The following is a 23701-nucleotide window of genomic DNA, read 5'->3' on the forward strand; positions in this document are numbered from 1 at the left end:
AGTCCGAGTCATTTGATTTTGAGTATCTACCGATACCGAGTCCCAATCCGATACTTCTATAATGCATAAAAAAAAGAATAAAGAAAAGCGAAAAAACAGATCCAGGATGTTGGGTCTAACTCTGTGACACTGCATAACTATAGATGTGTTAAAAAATAATGAGAATATATATACACATATATATCAGAGTCCTGATCGGGAGGTAACGTCAGATTCCGATCGAGTCTGAAACCACGTGATCGGGCCTGATTTACGATCACGTGATCGGATCTGGACATCCCTAATTAGAATGATTTCTGACTTCACAATATTACTGTTTTTACTGTATTGTTTATCAAATAAATGCAGCCTCGAAGAGCATAAGAGTCTTTTTTTCAAAAACAATGAATAATCAATTTGACCCCAAATTTGAATGGTAAAAAACAAACAAACAAACAAACAAACAATAATAAAAAAAAACACATATACTTTGGATAAAGCATAGCATCATTGGCATTCTACTTTCAACAGTATAATTTGGTACACACTACTAATCTTAAATATTTTATTATATAGAACGGATAGTACTCAAAATGGTATTGAGGGGGAAAAAAAACATAGGAAGGTAAAAAAGCTTTGCTGTTCAAACACATTATCTGAGGTTTAAACCTAATGCTAATGGCATTATGGGTAAAATATCCACACATCAATTTAGATGAATGGCACCTTCACCATCTCTCTTTCTTTCTCCCATTTTCCCCTTTACAATCCACAGATCGGGCGTCAAAAAGCAGGACGGCTCTATAATATTTATTATATATATTTATTTATGTCACCGTGTAAATCCCTCCGTCCAGCTGAAATGGTTTTTGGAAGAAAAGAAGTAGATGTGGATCATAAATCACAGCGAGCAGGCGCTTGGACGACTGTGACACAGAGGGCTGAGAGAGACATACAGATATGAGATGCTTTATCACAGGAGGAACGAGAAAGAGAGAGCTTCTGAATGAAAGGCAGGGAAAAGAGGAGAAAGGACAGAAAGAGACTGTGCTCTAATTTATCCCATGGTTCTGCAACCTTTCTTTTAACCTACACTAGCACATGAAGGACTTCCTATAGGTGTGCTGGTCTGTAGGGGATTTACTAGGCAAAAACCATTCGGGCGCAGAGAGAAACGGCAGAGGAAAGGCAAAAAGACGCCCTTCCTGCTACATTCAGCTTTTTAAAATACCAGCACACATTTCTCAAACAGTCTTAATTCTCTCAAATCAAGACTAATGAAACATCGGCCCACGGGCGCTGTGTATTTAAGTCCAGTGTTTTACAGTCGACTCGGATGAACTGAGATCTCTCTCTTAACAGACATGTGACTATCCGTCATCATTATGAGCACTCGCAGTCTAGCGGGGTGAAGAGGTTAAGCGTCCACTTCTGAAAAAAACCACATGTATGTTCATTTGGGAGCTGATGGCGTGTGTGACAGGCGGACAGAAATCAAAACAAATGAAGCAGTTACGAAGAAAAATGATAAGCGCTCATTTTCGTCGTTTTTAAAACATGATCTATCAGCTTCGAGAGGGAAGAGGAGATGCCATGGGCTCCAAAACGAACTCGCACCATCCCATTACCTGTCGGGATGGAAAGAACAGGGAGAATTTATATATATATAAAAGGGTTTTCGATGGAGAAGATGAGCAGAGGTTGGAAAAGAAAGTGTGGGAAAAGAAAGGAAGGACAAAACATAAAGATGAAAGAGTAGGAGGAAAGATAAGAGAATGATACAAAGGTAATCAAGCCACGGTAAAGATGTAACAGAGCAAAGAGTGGTCTGTCTGCAGTCTGGAGACACACTTTCAAGATGATGAGGGTTTGATAACCTGTGACAGCAACAGTCATAACTGTGTGTGTGGAGCTCTCCTTGTTGAGTGAGAAGGCCATTTGCTCTACGTTGATATTCTTTGCCGTTCAGCCTTCAGCTGACCTCTTTTAAAACAGAATAGTTAGCTTAAATATTATGGCTGGTCTACTGCCGTTCACTTATATTTCGCTGTAATAGCTATAATTGTGTTCTCTGAGACAGGTCAAGCTGTGCTTCAATAGGCAGTCAAACTTCATGGCCTTTTAAGAGGAGTTATTTCTTGTAAAGAGCAGCCTATTACAATCTGAGATCTTGCTGTGTATGATGGGGCTTTTCCAAGGAGACATGAGCGAATGCCAACACAGTCTCAGAAATAAGGGTCAGAAATAATGTCTATGCATATATGCAAATGCAGGTGCTAGGCATCCAAGATTAGGGCTCAACAATAAGGACTGCCCGATGGCCTGGGGTCAGCGTCAAAGACTATTAGGCCAGTTGACAGTGCTGCATCTTCACAGAATTTGATCATTTATAAGCCTTGCCAAATTAAATATTTAAGTGCATGTAGATGCTAAAGTACCCGCGTTTCTCAGTTTGTCTCACAATGCGCAAATAGTCTTTCACGTCTTCCCAAGCTTGCATGGATGTATTCACTCAAAATTATGTCAAATTGCTGTCTTGTTGAGTATCATCATAAACAGTCGGTTATATCTTAAGTACATGTGAGATAAGATGCATGTGTAACAGTATATTGGATCCGTGCAGCTGTTAAAGTGACAGCAGCCTAATATTCCTGCTGCTGTTTTTGTTAATCAAACAAAAGACTGAAAAAAATTGCTCACTGCTCTTGACTAAATAACTTTAATAAGGGTTAATCGAAATTTATACAGTGAAGACTATGTAGTGATATTTTATATTTGATTACTGTTTCTATACCTGAAATTCTAGTTTAGATCTACATGAAAAACCTGAAACGAACTGTTTATTTCAGTTGTTTGTTCTGTTGTGCTACGGACTGCCTGTAACAATATTTGACAAAAATTGATAAAATTTAGTACTGGAATTGAACTTTGATGGTTGATGATGACGTAGTACAAGAACACAAGGACGCAAGATCGCTTAAGAACGCATATCATGTGAAACTGGTGTAGTGCATTGAAACACTAATTCCAACAAGTGCACTTTGACCTAAACAGGACAAGTTAATGGGTGACTAAACTAGGTGAGCAGAGACATTTAAACCCATTCAGAGAACAGAAGAAAGCAGAACAGAGGGAGAGGTCAACGCTGTGAAACTGCTTCGGTGTGACAGAGTACGGCACCCCCCTGGGGACACAAGACAAACACACAGAGTGCATGCTTAAACACAGCATCACAGGGATGAGGCAAAGGTCAGCACTGACAGGTGGCTGAAGACAACATCCCATTCTTCCAGTCAAGCATTTATCTGTAATTCATCCAGCATCCACGGCTGCATAGCTCAACAGGCTGTGTGTGTGTGTGTGTGTGTGTGTGTGTGTGTGTGTGTGTGTGTGTGTGTGAGCAGACAAGCATTGTCTGCATGCATTCTTCAGGATCCTCTGATCAACATACTTAACCATTATCTCTAATTCCAACCTGCTTCTAACCTTTACCCCAAATGCAAACCCTAATTTCTACTATCTAACCTTAGTTATCTTAATCTTTACTTAACCTTAACCTCAAACCCTATCCTTGAACCCTAAACATTACCAATTTTCCAAATCTAAGTTCCCAACCTTAAACTATAACCATATCAGAAAAACATTGGATGATAGAAATGTCATCCCAAACCCATTCACCATGTCATCACTGTATTGCTTGGTTTCTCATAGGTGTTTTGAGTTCTGTTTGGCCAAGAAATTGTTATGAATGCCACTACCATGTTGACATCAATTCAGTTTCTATTAGAGCTGCACGATACTGGATACATTGAGCATCACATTTCAAACAGAGATCGCAATTCTCTCATGATTCCGAACAGTCAGCTAAACAAAATAACATGTAAATGACCAGTGGTTCTGACAAATAACTGCAGTCTATTTAAAAACAAAACAAAACAAAAAAAACGGTTTGAATGATTCAATGACTCACTCATAAATACTTCACTTGTTTCATTACTGGATGAATCAGCATTTTTAAATGAATCTCTTGAATGATTGAATTAATGACAATGACTTGAATGACGATTTAATGACAAATAAATGTTTTAGCTTGTCGCCACCTACTGGTGTAACTGTAATCGATGCAATCAGAATTTGAAGTGTCAAGTTTCTTTCAAAAGGTGATTTACTCTATTTTGGTCAGTAGCCCCTCACTGCAGAACACTCGAGATCCAGGGGGCAGGGTCAGGTAGGTTAAGGGATATGTAAATTGGGAAGAGTTGGATCCAGATACAGGGGGCAGAGACAGGTAGGTTTAAGGCCCCGTCCACACGGAGATGCGTTTCTGTGGAACCGCACAATTTTTTTATCGGATAGGCGTTTCGTCCACACGGATCTGGCATTTTGGAATGGTGAACCCGCTATTTTTTGAAACCGGGTCCCAGAGTGGATAAATTTGAAAACGCTGTCTTTGTATTATCGTGTGGACGGGGCAATCCGTATATTTTCTGAAACGATGATGTCAATCACCCCACGTGTCGACCCTAGTCAGACGCGCTAACACCACAAAACAGCACTAACAACAGCAATAGCAGACTCTACATGCTTGTGTTCGTGCTGCAGAAGCTACTGAGCCAAAACAAAGCGTTATTTCGACAACACTGTACTGTTCGTTCAAACCGCCGCCAGTAAAATGACTAGTTGTGGCAAACAATCGAAATCCTCTCAAGCGAGGACCTCTACATTCCGATTGGTTGCCGCCGATCTGTGTCATAGCTCATTACCATGAAGTTGACTTGATTTCAACTCTGCTCGACGCTCTCTCCGGCCCGGAGCTCGCCGCCGGCTCTCATTGAAAATGAATGACTTCCTGTCACTTTGACGCTCTCGCCGCTGGCGGTTTGAACACACAGTAAGCTTTGCTATAATTTGTATTCAGCGCGCAAGGTTTATGCGCATGCTCCAAGTCTCCTTCCCTGCTTTAAGTGCATTTCTGTGACAGAATTACAGCGCCACATAATGGTCTGGCATGTATACTACATCATTCTGAGCCGTTTCACTGGTTTTGTGTGGACGCATATATTTCTTGATACGGCACCGTGTGGACGGGATTTTTTTTTTAGAACGAGGAAAAAAAAAAGATCGGATTGGGGTAAGCTCCGTAGACATCAGTGTTTATATTCGGACTATAAACTTTTATCCCAATACTTCTGTGAAAATCTGATTGTAAGAAAAAAAAAATGAATCTGTGTGGTTGAAAAAACTGCTGATAAAATAAGATAAATCATATTAAATCACATAGGTATTTTATTATACAGATGTACGAGCATCGCAAAGCAATTACACCATTTGACCTCAGACTGATTTTTCCAGAAGACAAACCCACAAGCACATCAAAAGCTTTCAGCTATTGAGAGAATGAAGACACTGAAGAGATGATCATTTACAACTTCAAGTAAAAGATTATCATATCAAACTCATGTTAATTCCATCAATTATGCAAATTTGAACCTCCATCTCCAGGACAGTTTCAACTTTCAGGAAATCAAAAGGCTCAGACAAAATATACTTAATTCCTTTTACTCAACCCAATTTCTGATAAGATCTTATCGCCCGTTTTCCCTTTAGAGGGCAAATATTGTTGGAATATCCATTTGGGAAAAGCAATACAGATAGAAGTGTTTTTAATGTACTACCTAAACACACACACACACACACACACACACACACACACACACACACACACACACACACACACACACACACACACACACACACACACACACACACACCTGTGGCCCATCATTCATATAATACAGAGACTTTTATGTTTCTTTTCTTCTTTCTCACGCACATGCAGTTAAACCTCATTATTCTCGCAGTCAGTAAAGCTTGCGTCTTTCCTCGTGAAACATCAGACCCTGAAGACATTTCATTATATACAAAAACCCCTCTCACACACGCTTTTCCCTCTACCCTGTAATCCAATCACAGCGCTCTAATGCAGCTCTCTAATGCAATCAGCCAATCACAGCATCCACAGCGATCACATGACACCCCAGTCCAGGCCTGTACGAATAACCATGTCAAGCTAATGCTATTTTAATGCATTTCTTAATGCAATTTAGCATTAGCCGCGCAACCTCCCCCCTACCCACTCCTGATTCTGCCCCACTGGACACCACAAATCAATTTCTGACATTTCTAAAGAGACGATGATCCTCGTGTTGGCACTGAGGAAGAGGGATAATGACAGCCTAATGCGATTTGTGAGCGCAGGCTAGTCCTGAAACAGGCTGGCCTCCCTTCACTTCCCCTTTCCCAACATGCATTACTATTGGGGCTAATAGGCCACATTAAGACATATGGAGCCAAAATGTCCTATAATTGTAGGGCTCTTCAGTTACATGTTTCCAGCTACAGTAGCCTAATGGCCAAGATTTCACATTCATGACAAGACTTTATGGAAGTTTGTCACAAGAGATGATGGAAACATCTTTAGTGTGTTTCCGGATGAGGTAGTAAAGCATGACTGCAAATGTTTTTGTAGATTCAAAGGGATAGTTTGACCAAAAATGAAATTCCCACCACTCATGTGTTTCTTTTTACACCCGTAGGACTTTCCTTCTAACATTTAGAGGTATTTTATAGTAAGACATTCTCCATATAATGAAAGTGAGTGATGTCAGACAAGATTTTCCATTAATAACACCTGTTCATCAAACACTTTTATATGGCTTCAGAAGAATATAGCGCACAATTCATTTGGGCTACTTTTATAATGGTGACCCTGGTCTTCAATGGCTTTCGTTGTATGGAAGTAAGCAGCTTGGACATTCTCTAAAAGTCTTCTTTTGTGTTCTACAGAAGATACTAAGTCATACAGGTTTAGAAATAATGGAAGGAGAGTAAATAGTGTTAGAATTTTCATTTTTGAAATGAAACACACCTTTAAAAGAAATAACTACAGCCTTGTGTGGCTAAATAAATTGGAACTGAAAGAGATGCTAGAACAAAAGCTCAATGTGAAATATGCAATGCAGCCAAGAAGCTATCCAGTATCAGTGTGTGATCACATCTGCATACAGGCATTCTACTTGCACAATGTATTTTGTCTGAATAGGATATAAGCTGTATTAATGTTGGACTTTAAGCTGATGAATGTCATTCTGAACTCACTTGAACTTGGCGTTGACCTCATCTGCTGCCTTGTGATAGTTCTCATTGGTCACCTTGTAGAACTGGGCACTCTGAGGAAGAGAGAGTGAAAATATGTGTCAAAATGAAATATTTACTGAAAATCCCTTTGCTTTTCAGATTTAAAATCTATGCTTTTATGTGTATTCCTAATCCTTTTGCTGTCGCCCACAGTATGAACAGAAGAAGGGGAACATTTATAGACATAAAAAGCTCCCAATAACACAAAGGTTCAAAACAGCAGCAGGTCCAACCCAACTGAGCCTCCACTTTTCTGAGCTACCAGTACAACAGAAAAATGAAAGAAGAAAGAAAAAAAAAAGATTAAAATTATAATTTTTAAGCATTATTGCTGTCTGGCGTACAACACAAAGACTTTTGTTGGCTTTTAGATTTCAAAGAAGAGAGGAAATCAAAGAAAAAGCGTCAACAAAGATGAAAAGGTCATCACAATAACAGATGATGGCAATCTAAAAACTTATGAGGATCTTAGTGAAGTGTGTCAAGAGTAGGTGGGGAAAAATGAATGTTCTTATAACCTGGAATGGACCTTGATAAACCGTTCAGGTCGGCGATTCGAAAAGATAACTGACATTTCAAAGAAAATGGGCCGAATGTCAGATGGACGACTGAATTTGAGGATGTGACAACAAAAACTTGCTCAAGCTACATCCATAAAGAGAGCTTTCAATCACAGCAAGACAGGTTCATCTCACATTCACTGTCTCACACACACAATCAATACAAATGAAAGACAACAACCATGAGGATCAATAATTATATCTTAGGCTTTTAGTGAAGCTACTGTATAGCTTCTGATGGACTGCATGTCAAGTAGAAGCCATTTGTCTAGTTGCTACCAGAGATGTGGTACTAGAGTCCAAAATCAGCTTCCTGTCAAACCTACCAATGGCTGATAGATAAGCAATTTGGATTCCATCAATTGTTACCGACTCGCACATTTGCAAAGATCCAAAATAATGTTTTATTTCCCCTTGAGTAGATGAGTATGCCATCAAGCCTTTTATTGCAACAACAGCACTAAGAGAAAAAAGACGGCATCAGGTATGAACTCGGCTCTGAGAGGCCTGGTATAAGGGAACAACAGCAATGATTTTAAGAGCATGTTGTGACAATGCTGATCTGATAGGAGGAGTCAGCACTAATGAGGGCTACACACTATAGGGAGCTGGCCTGCACAGACACTGATTAAAGTGAGTCGGACCTCCACACACACACACACACACACTAAAACCCCCTGACCTGAGCGGCGGTGTAATTTGGGAGGTCTGCCTTTTCCCTTGATTAATGAGAGAGTGGGATATGTGCTGATTTTGATTTCAGAGTTGGGCCACACTGATTTAGAGGCCCCTCCATCAATCTAAGAGCGCACGTTTACCACCCACATACTCTTTTACGAAACCCTAAACCCTGATCTGTCATAGCCAGAGTACCAAGTTATGATTACAAAACTAGATCTTTCACATCTTAATCATTATTTTAAAAAAGTTGTTAATATTTATTTTTCAAGCTGAAAAGTATTTTTTAACAAGTATTATGCATTATTATTTCATTAATATTAAAGGTGCCATAGAATTTAAAATTGAATTTATCTTGGCATAGTTGAATAACAAGAGTTCAGTACATGGAAATGACATACAGTGAGTCTCAAACACCTTCTTATATAAATCTAATTTGTTTAAAAGACCTCCGAAGAACAGGTGAATCTCAACATAACACCGACTGTAACATAACAGTCGGGATCATTAATATGCACGCCCCCAATATTTGCATATGCCAGCTGATGTTCAAGGCATTACACAAGGGCAGAACGTCTGGATGTGCACAGCTGAATCAACAGACTAGGTAAGCAAGAACAATAGCGAAAAATGGCAGATGGAGCAATAATAACTGACATGATCTATGATAACATGATATTTTTAGTGATGTTTGTAAATTGTCTTTCTAAATGTTTTGTTAGCATGTTTCTAATTTGTACTGTTAAATGTGGTTAAAGTTACCATCGTTTATTACTATATTCATGGAGCCATCGCTATTTTCATTTTTAAACACTTGCAGTCTGTATAATTCATAAACACATCTTCATTCTTTATAAATCTCTCCATCAGTGTGTAATGTTAGCTTTAGCCTGTTAGCCACAGAGCACAGCCTCAAACTCATTCAGAATCAAATGTAATACATCCAAATAAATACCATACTCACATGATCTGAAGCATGCATGCAGCATGAATGACGAACATTTTGTAAAGATCCATTTGAGGGTTATATTAGCTGTGTGAACTTTGTTTATGCACTGTAATATAGTCGAGAGCTCGGGGGCGGGGAGCGCGAGGATTTAAAGGGGCCGCAGCCTGAATCAGCGCATATTTAATGATGCCCCAAAATAGGCAGTTAAATTTTTTTTATAAAAAACATCTATGGGGTATTTTGAGCTGAAACTTCAGACACATTCAGGGGACACCTTAGACTTATATTACATCTTGTGAAAAAAACATTCTAGAGCACCACATGAAATTTTACTACATGAACTAACCTTTCCTTGTCATGAAAATACCAAATTATCTGATATTTTAAGAGACTTGTTGACCTTAACACAGTCATGAGGGTCTGCAGTACTCATCTCTATGAATTTGTTGGTCATGACTATGATTTTGCAGACAAACGTGTTTTATTATTATTTCTTAAATATATTCAAGAAGAAAAAAAAAAAACACGTTTGTCTGCAAAATCAAAGCCTCTCAATGTTAAAATACTTTTTTCAGTTGGACCACATGACTTGTTGGTCGAACCATGACTACTGATTTTCCAAAAGTGTTTAATTACTTCTTATAAATATTTAAGAAATAAAACACTTTTGTCTGTTGGTTGCAAAAACAAATCTTGTCATAGAGAGGTTTTGATTTTGCAGACAAAAGTGTTTTATTTCTTCTTATGTATGTTTAAGAAATAATAAAGCATGTTTGTCTGCAAAATCAAACTCATGTTGCGACCGACAAAGTCATGTGGTCTAACAGACAAAACTGTTTTAATAATATAACACTTTTTTTCTGCAAAATCAAAGTCATGTGGTCCAACAAACAAATCATAGAGAGGACTCCTGAAGACCCCCCTTCTCTATCTATATATGTATGATGTTATAATGTTGCAGTTGTATCACAATAAAAAATTTTTTTAAGTATCATTCATTTCCATAGCAAGCACTACTAAAAAAATCCAGTTCTTTACCTATTCCAAACAGCAGCAGTGAAGCTCCTCTCTCACCTTCTGTTTACAGGCATCGTAAAATAAAACTTTATTTAATCTGATGCACACAGGGGTGTTATGGACTAATGAAAGAATCTTCTAAAAACTACTCCTGCGACTGATGGTGCATAAAGGTGGTGTTTTGAGAAACAACCCCATGTTCAAATTAAATCTCACGGGCTTTATAATGAGAGATCTGAGCAGTGGTGCAGTAATCAGCAGGCTGCGTTATCTCTCACAGACCAGAGAGGATGTGGAGGGAAACCCCCGGTGAGACAGCCATTATGGCTCAACAGCACGGCAGCCATATTGGCTCCGCAGTGCACAGGCGGAGGCGCGAGACCGAGCTTTAACAAATCAAAGCTGGCGACTGCAAACAGGGAAGGAAAGCAGAACAGAGGCCTGTGGAGTCAATCCTTCCATCGCTGCCTCTTACTGCGGGAGACTGTGAAACAAAACAGACGAGTGGAAATGTCCCAAATAAGCACAAATGCTGTAACTCAATGGCAAAAGCATTCAGTCCAAACATGGAAAACATTTTTAGAGTGACATATTAGTGACATTTTACCACTTACAAAGAACACCATATGGGGTTAGAAAGACAAGACAGCAAGCAAATGATAAGAAACGTTTAACTATTTAAATTTTACTATGCTTGTGGGCTGGAAGTAAAAACAAGGGTACATGACTGTGAGTGCAAAGCTCAAGCTGTGTCTCTTGTCTAGATAAAACTCTGCTAATTAAATTAACGAGGCTTCGTGCAGAGACAGACGCTGTCCCTTTCCAGTGTCTTGTCTACAGGGAAGAAGATATAATGACCACACATTGATCTCAAATAAAACAACTAACACTCTCCGCTTAACAATGCTGTCAAGAAGCATGGAAAACAGAAAGAGAGAGAGTTTTACATGCAGAGAAGAGCTATTTACATTCAAATGCATGTGTAGGATCACTACGGATTACTACAGCTACATCATATATTGTTGCTAGGTAACAGCCCATGAGAGTCAGTACTAAAGTTTGAATGGAGTATAAGTTGTAAGCAAAAGTTATGCTACATTATGTGATTAAGTTTTTTGGGGGGGGGGATTCAAATGCACTCTGATACAGGAATCTGTTGACCAGTGAGAATTTCAGACAGAGTCGGGCTCTTGAAAAACTGACTTTGCACCCTCAGAATTAGGGTTGGGAAGTGACCCTTTGCAAAGACCCGCCCCCCTTAGTAACTGTTGCTTTGTCCAACAAGTCATAGCGCTGTCATGCCACACGCAGTGTAAAATACATCGCGGAGCAAAGAGGACACTGACAACATGTCGACAGACAACACAGAACAGGTTACTTGTGATATTAAACAAAGTCCCAGCTTCCAAATTGTGTAATTTGTTTTAAAGAAATTAGAACAATAAAAACCATTTTGTGGCTCTTTAATGTGTCGTGACAGATTGCTGTAGTGCCTCAGCTCAAGAGGCTCGTGAACCAATCATCTCTTCCTACTAGTTTATTTCTAGCATTAAATAAACATAAAAGAACATGAGAAGGAATGCTGTTTAAAACGCAGAAAGACATAAAAACACACAATTTTTCAAGTTCACGTCCACCGAGGTTAATCAAAAATGGCGGATTCGGCGTTATGATTGGTTAGATCGGCTGTCAATCAAACTCCCGACGACGGGTCAATTGAGAACTGGTTCTGATTTCATTAAAAATTAATGATAATAATTAATACTATCAATAATAATAATACATACATACGGTTATCTGGCTGTCTAATGAATGGCAGACCATTTAATTATTTATTATTATTATCATCATCAATATAATAATAATAATAATAATAAGTTATTATTATTATTCAATAAAACGTATTAATTTATACATCAATCATTGTTTTTGCAATACCAGAAATTAGAGTTTTGTTTTGTTTGTTTTTTTTTTTATATATGGTACTATAATTGAATGTAAGAGATATTAAAATACATAACTCAAAAATATTGTTAGTTTAGTATTGTGTTAGTTTAGTTTTTCTGGTTTAGTATACACAACAGCAGTTGCATCTTAAAAAATAATAAAGGAATTGTTAATTGAATCATTAAGGAACTGGGAATGTCAAGACGAGATCAGAACAGAATAGCTTGCAATTCCCATCTCTTGTCACCAGATCTTATAACACTAAGTGACAGGTGCAATGCACTATGGGAATTTTAACACTAAGCCTGGCTGGCTTGATATGCGATCAATGTTTTTTATGATTTTCTTACACATTATCAAGCCAGACCATAACAATGAAGAAAAGAAATAAGTGTTAAAAAAAGAAGAACTTCTTATGAGCAGGCTAACATCCAGTCAAAGCCACTGCAGTCAAGTGCCCTTGAGGTCATTTAAATTCCATTGATCAGGCTAAAATCACTGTATTAGCAGCTTTCTACAACAGCCCAGACTTCAGCTCTCCATTGTTATCATGAAGCATTAGGAAAAAGAAACAAAACTTCTAATAACGCAACCGAGTAGACAAAAAAAAGAAAAGAAATGGTGAAAAAAAGAGGAGAGCGGTCAGTTGAAATATGAGATTGTTTTACACAGAGTATTGAGTGAAAATCTGAGGCGTATATATGCGTACGGTTCATATATAGATATTGTTTCAGAGGCAATTTGAGTCGCCACGGCAATAAGTAGGCTGGAGGTGGCAGTCGCCGTCTCAGAGCTGTGACGGCCTGTCACACGCAGGCCACTGATAAACGAGCAAACTGAATTGAAAGAGACATGTAATATATATCAGCGTTTTATTCTCTTCTCTCTCTGTATCTCTCATTCACTCTCCTTTTCTTTTTCTTTGCTGGTATTGTTACAGTCCAAAGGCTAGGGAAAACTGCAATAGAGAGGAGAGACAAGGAGGAATAGAAAAAGAAAAAAAAAGAAAAAACACTGTAATATTGTGGTACATCCAAAATCAATCTTGTGGTTCCCAGAATGTTTTGCGACATTGACATTTATATACAGCCACAGTCTTTCTCTCCATTATTGTAACAAGATTTTAAAGAACATACTGGAACATACTAATTTTCACAGAATTATGATGAATGGAGATTTAAAGCTTCAAAAAGGACACAAAAAAACACCATAAGAAATGGCTAAATTGGTATGCTACTCATACGCTATATTAAAAGTTACCTGAAAGTATTTGTATGAGAAATGTAAGTAATCATTTAATCTTGATATCTGCCAAAGGCATGCTCATGAGAGAAGTAGCAAAGTTTGATTTTGAGTTTTGATATTCTTATTAATTCGTTGATCTGATTAAAAAAAATTATTAAGTCAGTCATGAATCAGACATCAAATTTACACAAAAACACCAAAGAGAGCAGGGCTGCAAGTCAACATTTGCAGTGAATAATATGACTACACCTCTTTTGCCTACTTATTTCAGTCAGGGTAAAATTTAAAAAAAATACTATATATGCATCTGGTGTTTCTTTTATATAGAATGGTACATTTATTGTATATATGGACCCAACTCTTTTCTAGACCACCATCCTGTGTAAAACCCAGAGCATTTATTATTTATGATGTCTAACCAACAAATCATGATTCACAAACCCATTGGGCTCAGACACACTAGTGTCCAGCTGAGTGTGTCTCTCTCAGAAGGGTTGAGGTCTGTGTGTGTGTTTGTGTATATGTTGACACAGTGCTGGGAATATTGAACAAAGCTCGATAAGTGATTGATGAAGCTGCGTGTGATCAATAACACCTCTGCATGTAGAGCTGAAATGAAGTGAAAGCTGTCCTTGTAAAGAGACAGAGAGACTGCCGTGTGCAAGATCAGCTAGTTTCATGGAAACAGGAGAAGTCTAATCACGGACTAAATGGAGCTTTAAAATAATATTCTGGGTTATTTTCTTTCCTAGAGTCTATGGACTGCATTTGTGGCATACTGTCGATAACCACAGACTTGTCCTTTATAGTGTGCAAACAAACAAAAAAAGCAGTTACAGTAAATAACTCATAATGGAAGCTTTCAAGAAGAGACTTGCACTATCGACACGGGACAAAATTTGATGGTCGAGCGTGGGTGCAGGCGCTAAGACATTCATTTGTGTGGTTGCGGGAAAATAAAATGATATTGCACAAAAGCAACAAGAACAACTAAAATAAAATGAAACAATTTACAGGTGCAAGCATAGGTGGTTCGTGAGTAAGCTAGTCTCCCCTGCCCGCTGCAGCTTCTGATTGCTTTTAGAGGGAAAAGCTGCCCATAACTGCTGGTCTAGGATCAGTTTTCCTCCGTAATAATAGTTTATTGCTGAAACATTTGGCAAGCGATCCAGTGCATCAAAGGTTTCTATTTACAATGTGTTTTTGCAGCATTGAGCAATGTAGCCAATCACAAACATATCTGTTGATTACTTGAAAGGAATGGCCAATCGGATGTGTTTGAGTTAGAATCCACTCACTGGTCAAAACGCCAGCGTTTTTTGTTCAGTGCTAAGTTCTGCACATTGGTGAATGGTAAATATCATATGCTTATAGAGTGTCAATTTCAGTCAACCTGTAAAATTATGAAAATATTATTTAATAATTGTCTGTATTAAGGTAACTATCAAATTAGTCTTAGTCGATGAAAGATGAAAGACGAAAGATTTTGCCATTACATTCCCAAAAATTACAATAAAAAAATGTTAATGTTTTGCTAATACTAAAGTATGTGAATTGCAGATGAGTTGAAAAAGCACCAAGAGATGGTTACAGAGGGCTAAACTGTTGAAACACCTATGGACACACAACATGCACTTTTAAAATGGGTCAACACTAGATAGCGACCATTTTTGCACACACTTTCACTCCCCCTTCTGGGAGCTTAGTTTGTGTCCGTTTGAGGACGAAGAGTCTGAGGTGAGGGGAGGTGGACGCCTCCCATCCCAGAGGCTCAGAGGAGAATCTGACCATGAGCTGCAGGAGGGTGTCAGTTTGAGGACACAACAAATGAGTGAGCAAGGTTGCCGAGGGGCCTAAACCGTACATTACAGATCAAGACAACCTGCCTCACCATGGTATTGTAGAGCAAGACAGCCTGTCTCACCTCTGCCTCTATAACACAGGACAGGCTGACTCACAAACTGCCTCTATAGCTCAGGACATTAGCAATTTACTGTCAAGAATTACGGCTATCATATCATGTTAGCAATAATGCAGTGCTTTAGCGTTCATCACTATATATTCAGGAACTGTGGATAATGTAACTGCAAATGTATAGGTCATACCCTTTCCTTCAGCTTGGCCACTTGCTCTCTGTAGAAGGCGTCCTGCTTCCGGAGCTCTTTGTCTCTCTCCTCCAACTGTCTAGCCTGTGGAGAACACACATATACACACACACAATAGGATTCAATATAATTTCAGTATACTATAGAGGAAAGAAAAACCTCAGTAAACAGCAAAAAGAGATGCTTAGCAGGATGTTAACGCTGCTCTTTTCCATTCAATGATAGTAAATGGGTAGTCAAGCTCCATAAAATAATATAACAGCTGACAAGATGACTTGTTCGCTATATTCAAACCTTCAGAAGTAATTTGATAGCTTTATATGAAGAATAGAAAGAAATGTAATAAAAAAAGCCACACGACTGTTTTGAGTCTCTGACTTACTGAATAAACAAAACGTTTGAATGAATATTTCAATGACTCACTTATTAAGACAGTCAAATGCTTTGTTCCTGAATGAATCAGCCATTTAAATGAATCGGTAGAAAGTCAATGACTCATTCATTACCAGTGCTTTGCTGCCATCTACTGGCAGTTATAATGTCACATTTAAAGTATATTTTCATTTTTTAAATAATTTCAAATATCAATATAAAACTACAAAGCATTATTTATGCATTTGTAACTGCAGGCTATATGCATTCATGTTCCCTCTGAGCTGCATTAAACAGTCTGGGTAAATGCATCTAAATGCCACTACAGATGCAACTTTTGTTTACTTTGCATTGCAAAAATGAATTTTGTTGACACTGATTTCATTTGATTGGTAACAGCCCTATTGTGTAGTCTTATTCTAATTTAATTTATATGATAAATGTAAGAATTTGACACAAAATATGATGCATACATTTAATTAGGTTAAATAATGGCATTATAAAAGTAAAACTGCCCATAAAAGGTGAAAATCCATTTAAACTTATTGGAAAAGATAATTTCTATCACTGCTGCGAACTGACAACCACACAGAATATGAAGAATATCAAAAACATTAGGATTCAGCTGTCTACGGCAGGTCTAACTCTGCCAAGGTACCAACACATTAACACACTAAGCAAAATATTGTCTAATTATTGTTGTCAAATTCCTAGAAAATATTGAGATATCATTTTTTTTGTCAATATCGCACCGACTTAATACATGGTACACAAATACTAACAAAAATAATATTAAATATTATATACTAATTAAATTAAAATATTATTATTACATATTCAAATCTTTAATAAAAAAAACGTTGTTTTGAGCTATTTCTTAAAACAAATCAAAAGTAGGAGGATTTAGCTGAACACACCACATTTTAATATTCAAACCTACTTTAAGACTTATAGTGAAACATGACTTAAATATTGGTCTTTTCCTCAAAAAAAAAAAAAAAAAAAAAAACTTGCATATTACAGCACATCAGTCATGTGGAGCGCCTTTGGTCACCATTTACTTTTATTGTTGGTAAAAGATTCTGTTAAATTTCTCCTTTTGTGCTCCATGGAAGAAAGTCAGTTATGGAACAACATGAGCATGTGTAAATGATGACATAATTGAAATTTCGAGTGGAGCTATTAACATAACATGAATATATTTCTTCAGGCACAATCATAACTAATCTAAGTCCTTACACATAGCAGCACAGTAGATATTCCCTACCCTGAAGAGAGTCATTACGGACTCTGCTGGCATTGTGAGAGATGACATACACCTTTGATTTTTCCAAGGGCATCAGTTCATGACAGGGTTCATGAGGGAACGTTCAGTGGAACCATCTTTGTGTGTTAGAGGCTTAGTGTGTGTGAATGCAAGAGACAAAGCGATAACATCAGCAGTGGAAGAATACAGAATCTTTATGGCCTTATCCGTGATTCTCTGTCCTATCGCACATGCCTCTCCCCCCTCTGTCACTCCTGACCTTCAGCGACTGGAAGTGACCCTCACTAATTTATAACACACTCGGAGAGGAGATACTGTATGCTGACAGCCATGTTCACTCATTTTAATGTTTTATTTACTGCCTTCAATGTATAGGACTGTTGAAAACAGACTCAGATTGCTTTCTGATTGTGTTTCTACTATTCCCAGGTTAGTTTACCCCTGAAGTTGTTATGCTCTGTTTCCTATCCTTTAAAAAAAAAAAAAAAAACATGGAATAAAAAAATGGAAAGAGACCATGAATGAGATAATCAATATAATTTTAAGTAATTTCAAAAATAAATTGATTAAAATATAAAATAAATATAATAAATATTTGCATTTTTATCTAAAATGTTATTTGCTTTCACAAATCACACTTAATATTTTGCAGGTGGGTTTTCCAATAATAAAAAATATATTATGTTGTTCTGGCCATCTTGGACTTAAACTAACATGCGGCAGCGTGTATGCAGCATCATACAAAAGTTCTCAGCAATTGAGCAACTCACATTTACCCATGATTAATTTATTTTGTACACAAAAGTGTCCCATTGTGCATTTAAATAATGTGGCTCCAACAATGAAACAAGAATGAAAAATAATTTCTGCGCTGGTGTACAAACACAATGGCATGATGACATCAAATGAAAGAAAAATGATGATTAGAAACAATTTCAGCAGTAAATCACAGAAAGAGAGAGAGGTATAGTCCATTTAGGCATGCAGTACTGCAGCAGGAAGCAGGTTGAGACAGATATGGGATGTATAAATCAAACCTCTCTTGTGCCTTACCTTTCTCTCCATCTGCTGGAGTGAGGGAGCAGAAAGAAAAGGACAAAGAAAGAGAGAGAGAACAGCAATTTAACGACAAAGTTCCTATAATAATTATATTCAGTATTCAAAGGCTGAAGCACACACACATATACACACAGAGACTGCAGTGTGAAGCAGCGGGGAGTTGCTGTAGTGCAGGGACACAGAGATGGCACGTTCAGCTCTGTGTTATCAAACACTGTTGCAAGGCGAGAAGAAGCTCTTCACAACAAATCTCATCTAAAATCTAAACCCTGAAAATCTGATCTAATCTAAATCTAATCAGAGCGGAGCGATCTCCATCAGAGCTTAACTCCAGTGCTCATGGAGGCCTGTGCCGCTGATGAACTTCTCACAGACTTGTGTGTATATATAAACCCGCAGGTAAGTCTGCCGTGATTTCTAGGTCACTAAGAAGTGTTAATAATCCCAAAGAAAATTAAACTTTTTCATCTTCTCACAGATGTACATGCAAATTTCTCATTCGTTTTGGAATGGGAAAGGTAACATCACCACATGACATTATTAAAACTATATTTTGCTGTAAAAAATTGCTTGCTTTTTGCTTGGGCCTTAAAGGTTATTGTCAGGGCATTGATAAGTGGTTGCAAAGGTATTATGAGTTGTTGTTTTTTTCATGTTGCTAGGTGGTTTTCTAGTCGGTTGCTTGCTTACCCAAATTGAAACCATTGATCCTCAAGTATCTGATATTATGGTCGCTAAATGTTGTTTGGTTCAATCCTTCAATGCAAGTCTACAGGATTTTTCCCCCCCACACATTTTATGGCTTGCTCTTCCAAAAAAACTCAAATCTAATGAATCATATGTGCGACTTTTAGAGTTTATTAAAGTTTAATATTTTACAAAGTTTAATAAAACGAAAGTATGAACAATAGTATTAGTGATGCTTGCCTTAGCAAACACTGCTAATTTTGCATTTTCATCCTCTTACCAGGATTTTTATAATTAACTGAAACCACAAAAAAAGTTACTTAAAATAAACGTGCAATGTGTAATATTTTTGCAGTAAAATATCCAAAAACCACTAGGCCAGTGTTATATATTTTGTTCACTTGAGTACTTACCATTTTCCAATGTTTACAACTATTTGTAAATCATGAGAAAATTGCTATTTTAACCAAGGCTCCGGGACGTGTGAGGAGTCGCCTGTCAATTGCATCATACCCGCGTTACCCTCGGTTTCCGGTTTCATTTTGTAGAAACCATGGAAACACCAAAGACGCTTTAATATATTACACATTTTAATAGACAAGGGAACAACTGTTTTGATATATTTAAAGACAGAAAACTAATTGTTGTTATATAGCTCAACACGTTTAGTCTTATTGTTTAAAATTACATTTTCTTGATTTTTTTGCGAGTACCATGCTTTACCATGCCTCAGAGAAAAACACTATTTTCAAGTAGCTAACATAGCATAATCAGATGCAGCTTTATTTTTAGCAACAGTAATACAGTATTTTCTCCATCATACAATACATTTTAAAATTAATTGCATGCCATTTATCAACACAAGCTATCCATGCATTTAATATGATATTCTAAAATCGATCTATCTTACTGCAGTGTGCAACAGTGTTTCTCAGCAGCCGCCGAGCGAGTAATGTTATAACAATTTGAACACTCTCAAATGTATCTAATATGATAAAGAGAGCTGTGTTACCTCATAGGATTGACCGGAAAAATGGAAGCAGCGCCGGCGACTGTGGCATAATAAAAGTTCTGCTGCTCGTGAGGCATATGTTCCAGCGGCCTCGTTCAGCTCCCACATCAACATTCGGTCCTGCTCTGCTTCATACTACAGTAACGTTAATAAATCGCATCCATTAACATGAGTCCTATCCCAATTCTTTTGCACTGGCCGTTGAGGTAAAGACCACATGTCCCAAGATTCCACGCTCAAACTTTGCATCATCAAGCTACGCTTTTGTTTTGAATAGGCCTCTAGCGACCTCTAGCGGACAGAATTCTTACATACTGCACCTTTAAATTAAACAAAATCAAACTGAAAATTTTATTTCAGTTAGCTGGTAAGGCAACATTTGCCATTTTTATTTAGTTTGACTTGATGTACAAAAGAACCATAACTAAAATCAAAAATGAATAAAAATGAAATGAAAAAAAAAACAATCATGCAAAACAATTGAAATGAAAACTAAGAAAAATTTAATATAAATGAAAAACTAATATTACTTCAATGACACTAAAATAACTGTCACTTACACACACACAAAATTTCCAATTGTTAACAAAATAAAATAAATAAAATAAAATAAAAATATAAAATAAAATAAAATAAAATAAAATAAAAAAAATAAATAAAATAAATGAGTGGCTTATACCAACTGGGATTTGGGATTGGACCATGGCCATTACATAACAGCATGAAGCCCAAATGTGTTGTGTCTGATGAAGGGGTGGTTAAAGTGATTATGATTTCACTTTTTTAACTTTAGTTAGTGTGTAATGTTGCTATTTGAGCATAAATAACATCCAGTTGCATTCTATGTTATAACTTTTTCTTTGTCTCTCCATCAGTGTCCGATTCCGGTTTGAACAATGTAAGGCTGAACACTGTTACTGACAATCATCATTTTGGCTGCGTGAGATTCTCCAGCTTTGTTGTTGTTGAGCAACAGAAAGGCGAGCTGTTAAAGCTCCACCCTCTTCTGGAAAGCGGGCGGGAGCAGCAGCTCATTTGCATTTAAAGGGACACACACAAAACAGCATGTTTTTGCTCACACCCAAATAGAGGCAAATTTGACAAGCTAAAATAAATGATCTGTGGGGTATTTTGAGCTGAAACTTCACAAACACATTCTGGGGACACCAGAGACTTATATTACATCTTTTAAAAAGCAGCATATTAGGTCCACTTTAAAACAAATTCAAAATAGCTATCTGGCTAGTGGCCAGCATTATCAAATAGCCTATGTATGAGGCCTAATGCTGCGTTCACACCGAACGCGTCTGGGGCGTCAAATTCGCGCCAGACGCGTCTAGCTGGACGCTTGAACATTTTGAAGTCAGACGCTTCAGACGCGCGTAAAATTCGCTCAATTTGCGCGTCTAAACAAAGTGTGTTCAGACGCGAATTCGCGTCATGGGAGGGGCTTTCATCTCTTTCTGCACAGATCCTCTGAATAAACACATAATCTCGTCAGTTGGAAACCTGTAGCGGCAATTTAACTCTTATGCCGGTTATGCCGGCCGACTTTTGCTAGCTAGAAGGTGGGCTAGTATCAACGGCTAAAATCATGCAAAAAGTAACCAGATTGTCCGATTTCTTCGCTTATTCTCTTCCAGGCAATGTCTCGATAAAAAAAATATAATGACACATCATAGAGCTCAGGGTGGCCACACACAGCTACATCTTTGTATGGTCTCCACCACTGATCACATCATAAACATGTTACTACCAAAGCAGAGTCCCTGATTGGTTAACGCGCCGCGAATTTACGCCAAAGTTCAGATTTTTCAACTTGGGCGTTTTGGGCGTCAGACGCTCAATTTGCGCGTCAGCCGCGTGAACGCTCAATTCGCGCCGCGCCATTCGTGCGTCAACAGCCGATTCGCGCCGCGCTAGACGCTTGATTCTCGCCGCAGGACACCTAGACGCGCGTTTACATTGACTTAACATGTAAATCAGACGCCTCAGATGCCCCAGACGCGTTCGGTGTGAACGCAGCATAAGTGATGTCAGCGGATTTTTTTGTACATTGTTCACAATGAGACCAACAACAAGCATTAAGAAAATAAAAAATGGATTTTGATTTTACATTTCAGGCAGGTTTACCTGGCCCATGGCAAGCGTGTGGATGTGTGTAATACAGTTTAATCAAGTCTCACACCTGCAGCAGTGAAGACAGAACTGCTCTCCAAAAACACCCACAGCCCTCAACAGAAGCGGTCCAACCCTCTGGCAGAATAAATCTGACCTCTGCACTGTTCCCCTCCGGCACTCACACATAAACACAGACGCATTCAAGTCTGCGAGCCAATCGAGGCCCTTGCGTGGGCGAGAAGCATTGTGGGTAATCAGTCAAGGAGACATTACGGCTCCAAATTTTCAATGGAAAAAAATGCAGCTACCGCCATTGACCTTCAGCCTGAAAACACACACACACACACACACACACACACAGCCGGAGCAGCTGCATTTACAGACCAGAAGACAAACGCAGTGAAAGCGTATCCAATGAGCAATTAAAGGACAGGGAGGCACTTCCACCGATGTGCACACAGGGATTTTCCTTCTCATTCAATGCATCATGGGGGCATATGGCAGCCCTCCGTCGCTCAGTCACACAGCCTGTCAGGATTATTTCCATCACATCACACTCATTCAGTCTCCTGCAGGTCATATAATCACATTACACTGCTAACAAAGGCCACTGAGTCACATGACCAATTGCTCGCTATTATCCCACTAATGAAGAACAGGGAGTGGGATGGGAGTATGAGAAATAAAAGTGAAACTACAAACACTGAGAACAAGAAATGGCGAGGATAGGAGGGAGGACAATGAGAGTGATTTATCATACAAGAAGTCACACCTCTCATGACGTGTTTGGATGGAGAGAGAGAGACCCATAGCAAACTGCAATCCAACTGTTCAACCCATCTGAAGAAAAGTGAGCTTAAAGAGAAACTATCATTGTTTATTTTCTCTAAGGCCCAATATAGTTAGTGCTATAGTGAGCTTCATTTCATTTGTTTAGTCCATTTGAAAATCCTGCATGACATTGCGTCGAATTCACAAAATAATCTATATTGAAATGTACTGCTTATGCTGTTTAGATCAAACTGAAATGATTGCTAAAATTAAACAAACTTCAGACACTCATCCAAAAAATACACACCTGCTGAAAAAAGAAATATACTGGCCAGGTACATATTTACATCTAATTTTGAAAAATTGTTGTAACTGAGTTCTGGGGGGGGGGGGGACGTTTAGGCATCACCATATTTCATTAGAAGACTGTGTGTAAGTCTTTGATTTTAGAGGGTTTTGATTTGAGCTATCTATTATGTTGCCTTTTCTGAAAAAGTAACCTTATTAGCCACATTAAATTTGTAATCTCATTTGGAGGTTGGACACTGATCATTCTGGGCTCAGATTCCAATATTAGGATTCTTCAGAAGGAAATGCAGAGTTGCAGGTGCTACACACAGCCAGGAACAGCAAAAAGTATGGCATTATTTTAGGGCTGAACAGTCAACTAGAAGAGGCTTAGTCGACCAAGATTTTATTAGTCGGTGAGTCGCAGAAAAAAAAAAGTCCTCAGAA

At 38.1% G+C, this 23701-nt stretch overlaps 1 protein-coding gene across 4 annotated transcripts in view; it reads right to left on the reverse strand.

Moving 5' to 3' along the window:
* The window catches only part of chchd3a (coiled-coil-helix-coiled-coil-helix domain containing 3a), an 81804-nt gene that overhangs the window by 12049 nt on the left and 46054 nt on the right, over nt 1-23701 (reverse strand). For 2 of the 4 annotated variants that reach the window (XM_067391873.1, XM_067391871.1), the window contains 3 exons: nt 18370-18384; nt 15678-15761; nt 7138-7208 (listed from right to left, as the gene is read on the reverse strand). In XM_067391873.1, the coding sequence (XP_067247974.1) occupies nt 7138-7208; nt 15678-15761; nt 18370-18384 (170 nt within the window). The remainder of the gene's footprint in view (nt 1-7137; nt 7209-15677; nt 15762-18369; nt 18385-23701) is intronic. The other 2 variants (XM_067391874.1, XM_067391872.1) reach the window with 1 other exon arrangement.

Source organism: Chanodichthys erythropterus, chromosome 8, assembly GCF_024489055.1.
Source record: "Chanodichthys erythropterus isolate Z2021 chromosome 8, ASM2448905v1, whole genome shotgun sequence".
NCBI classification, from domain to species: Eukaryota; Metazoa; Chordata; class Actinopteri; order Cypriniformes; family Xenocyprididae; genus Chanodichthys; species Chanodichthys erythropterus.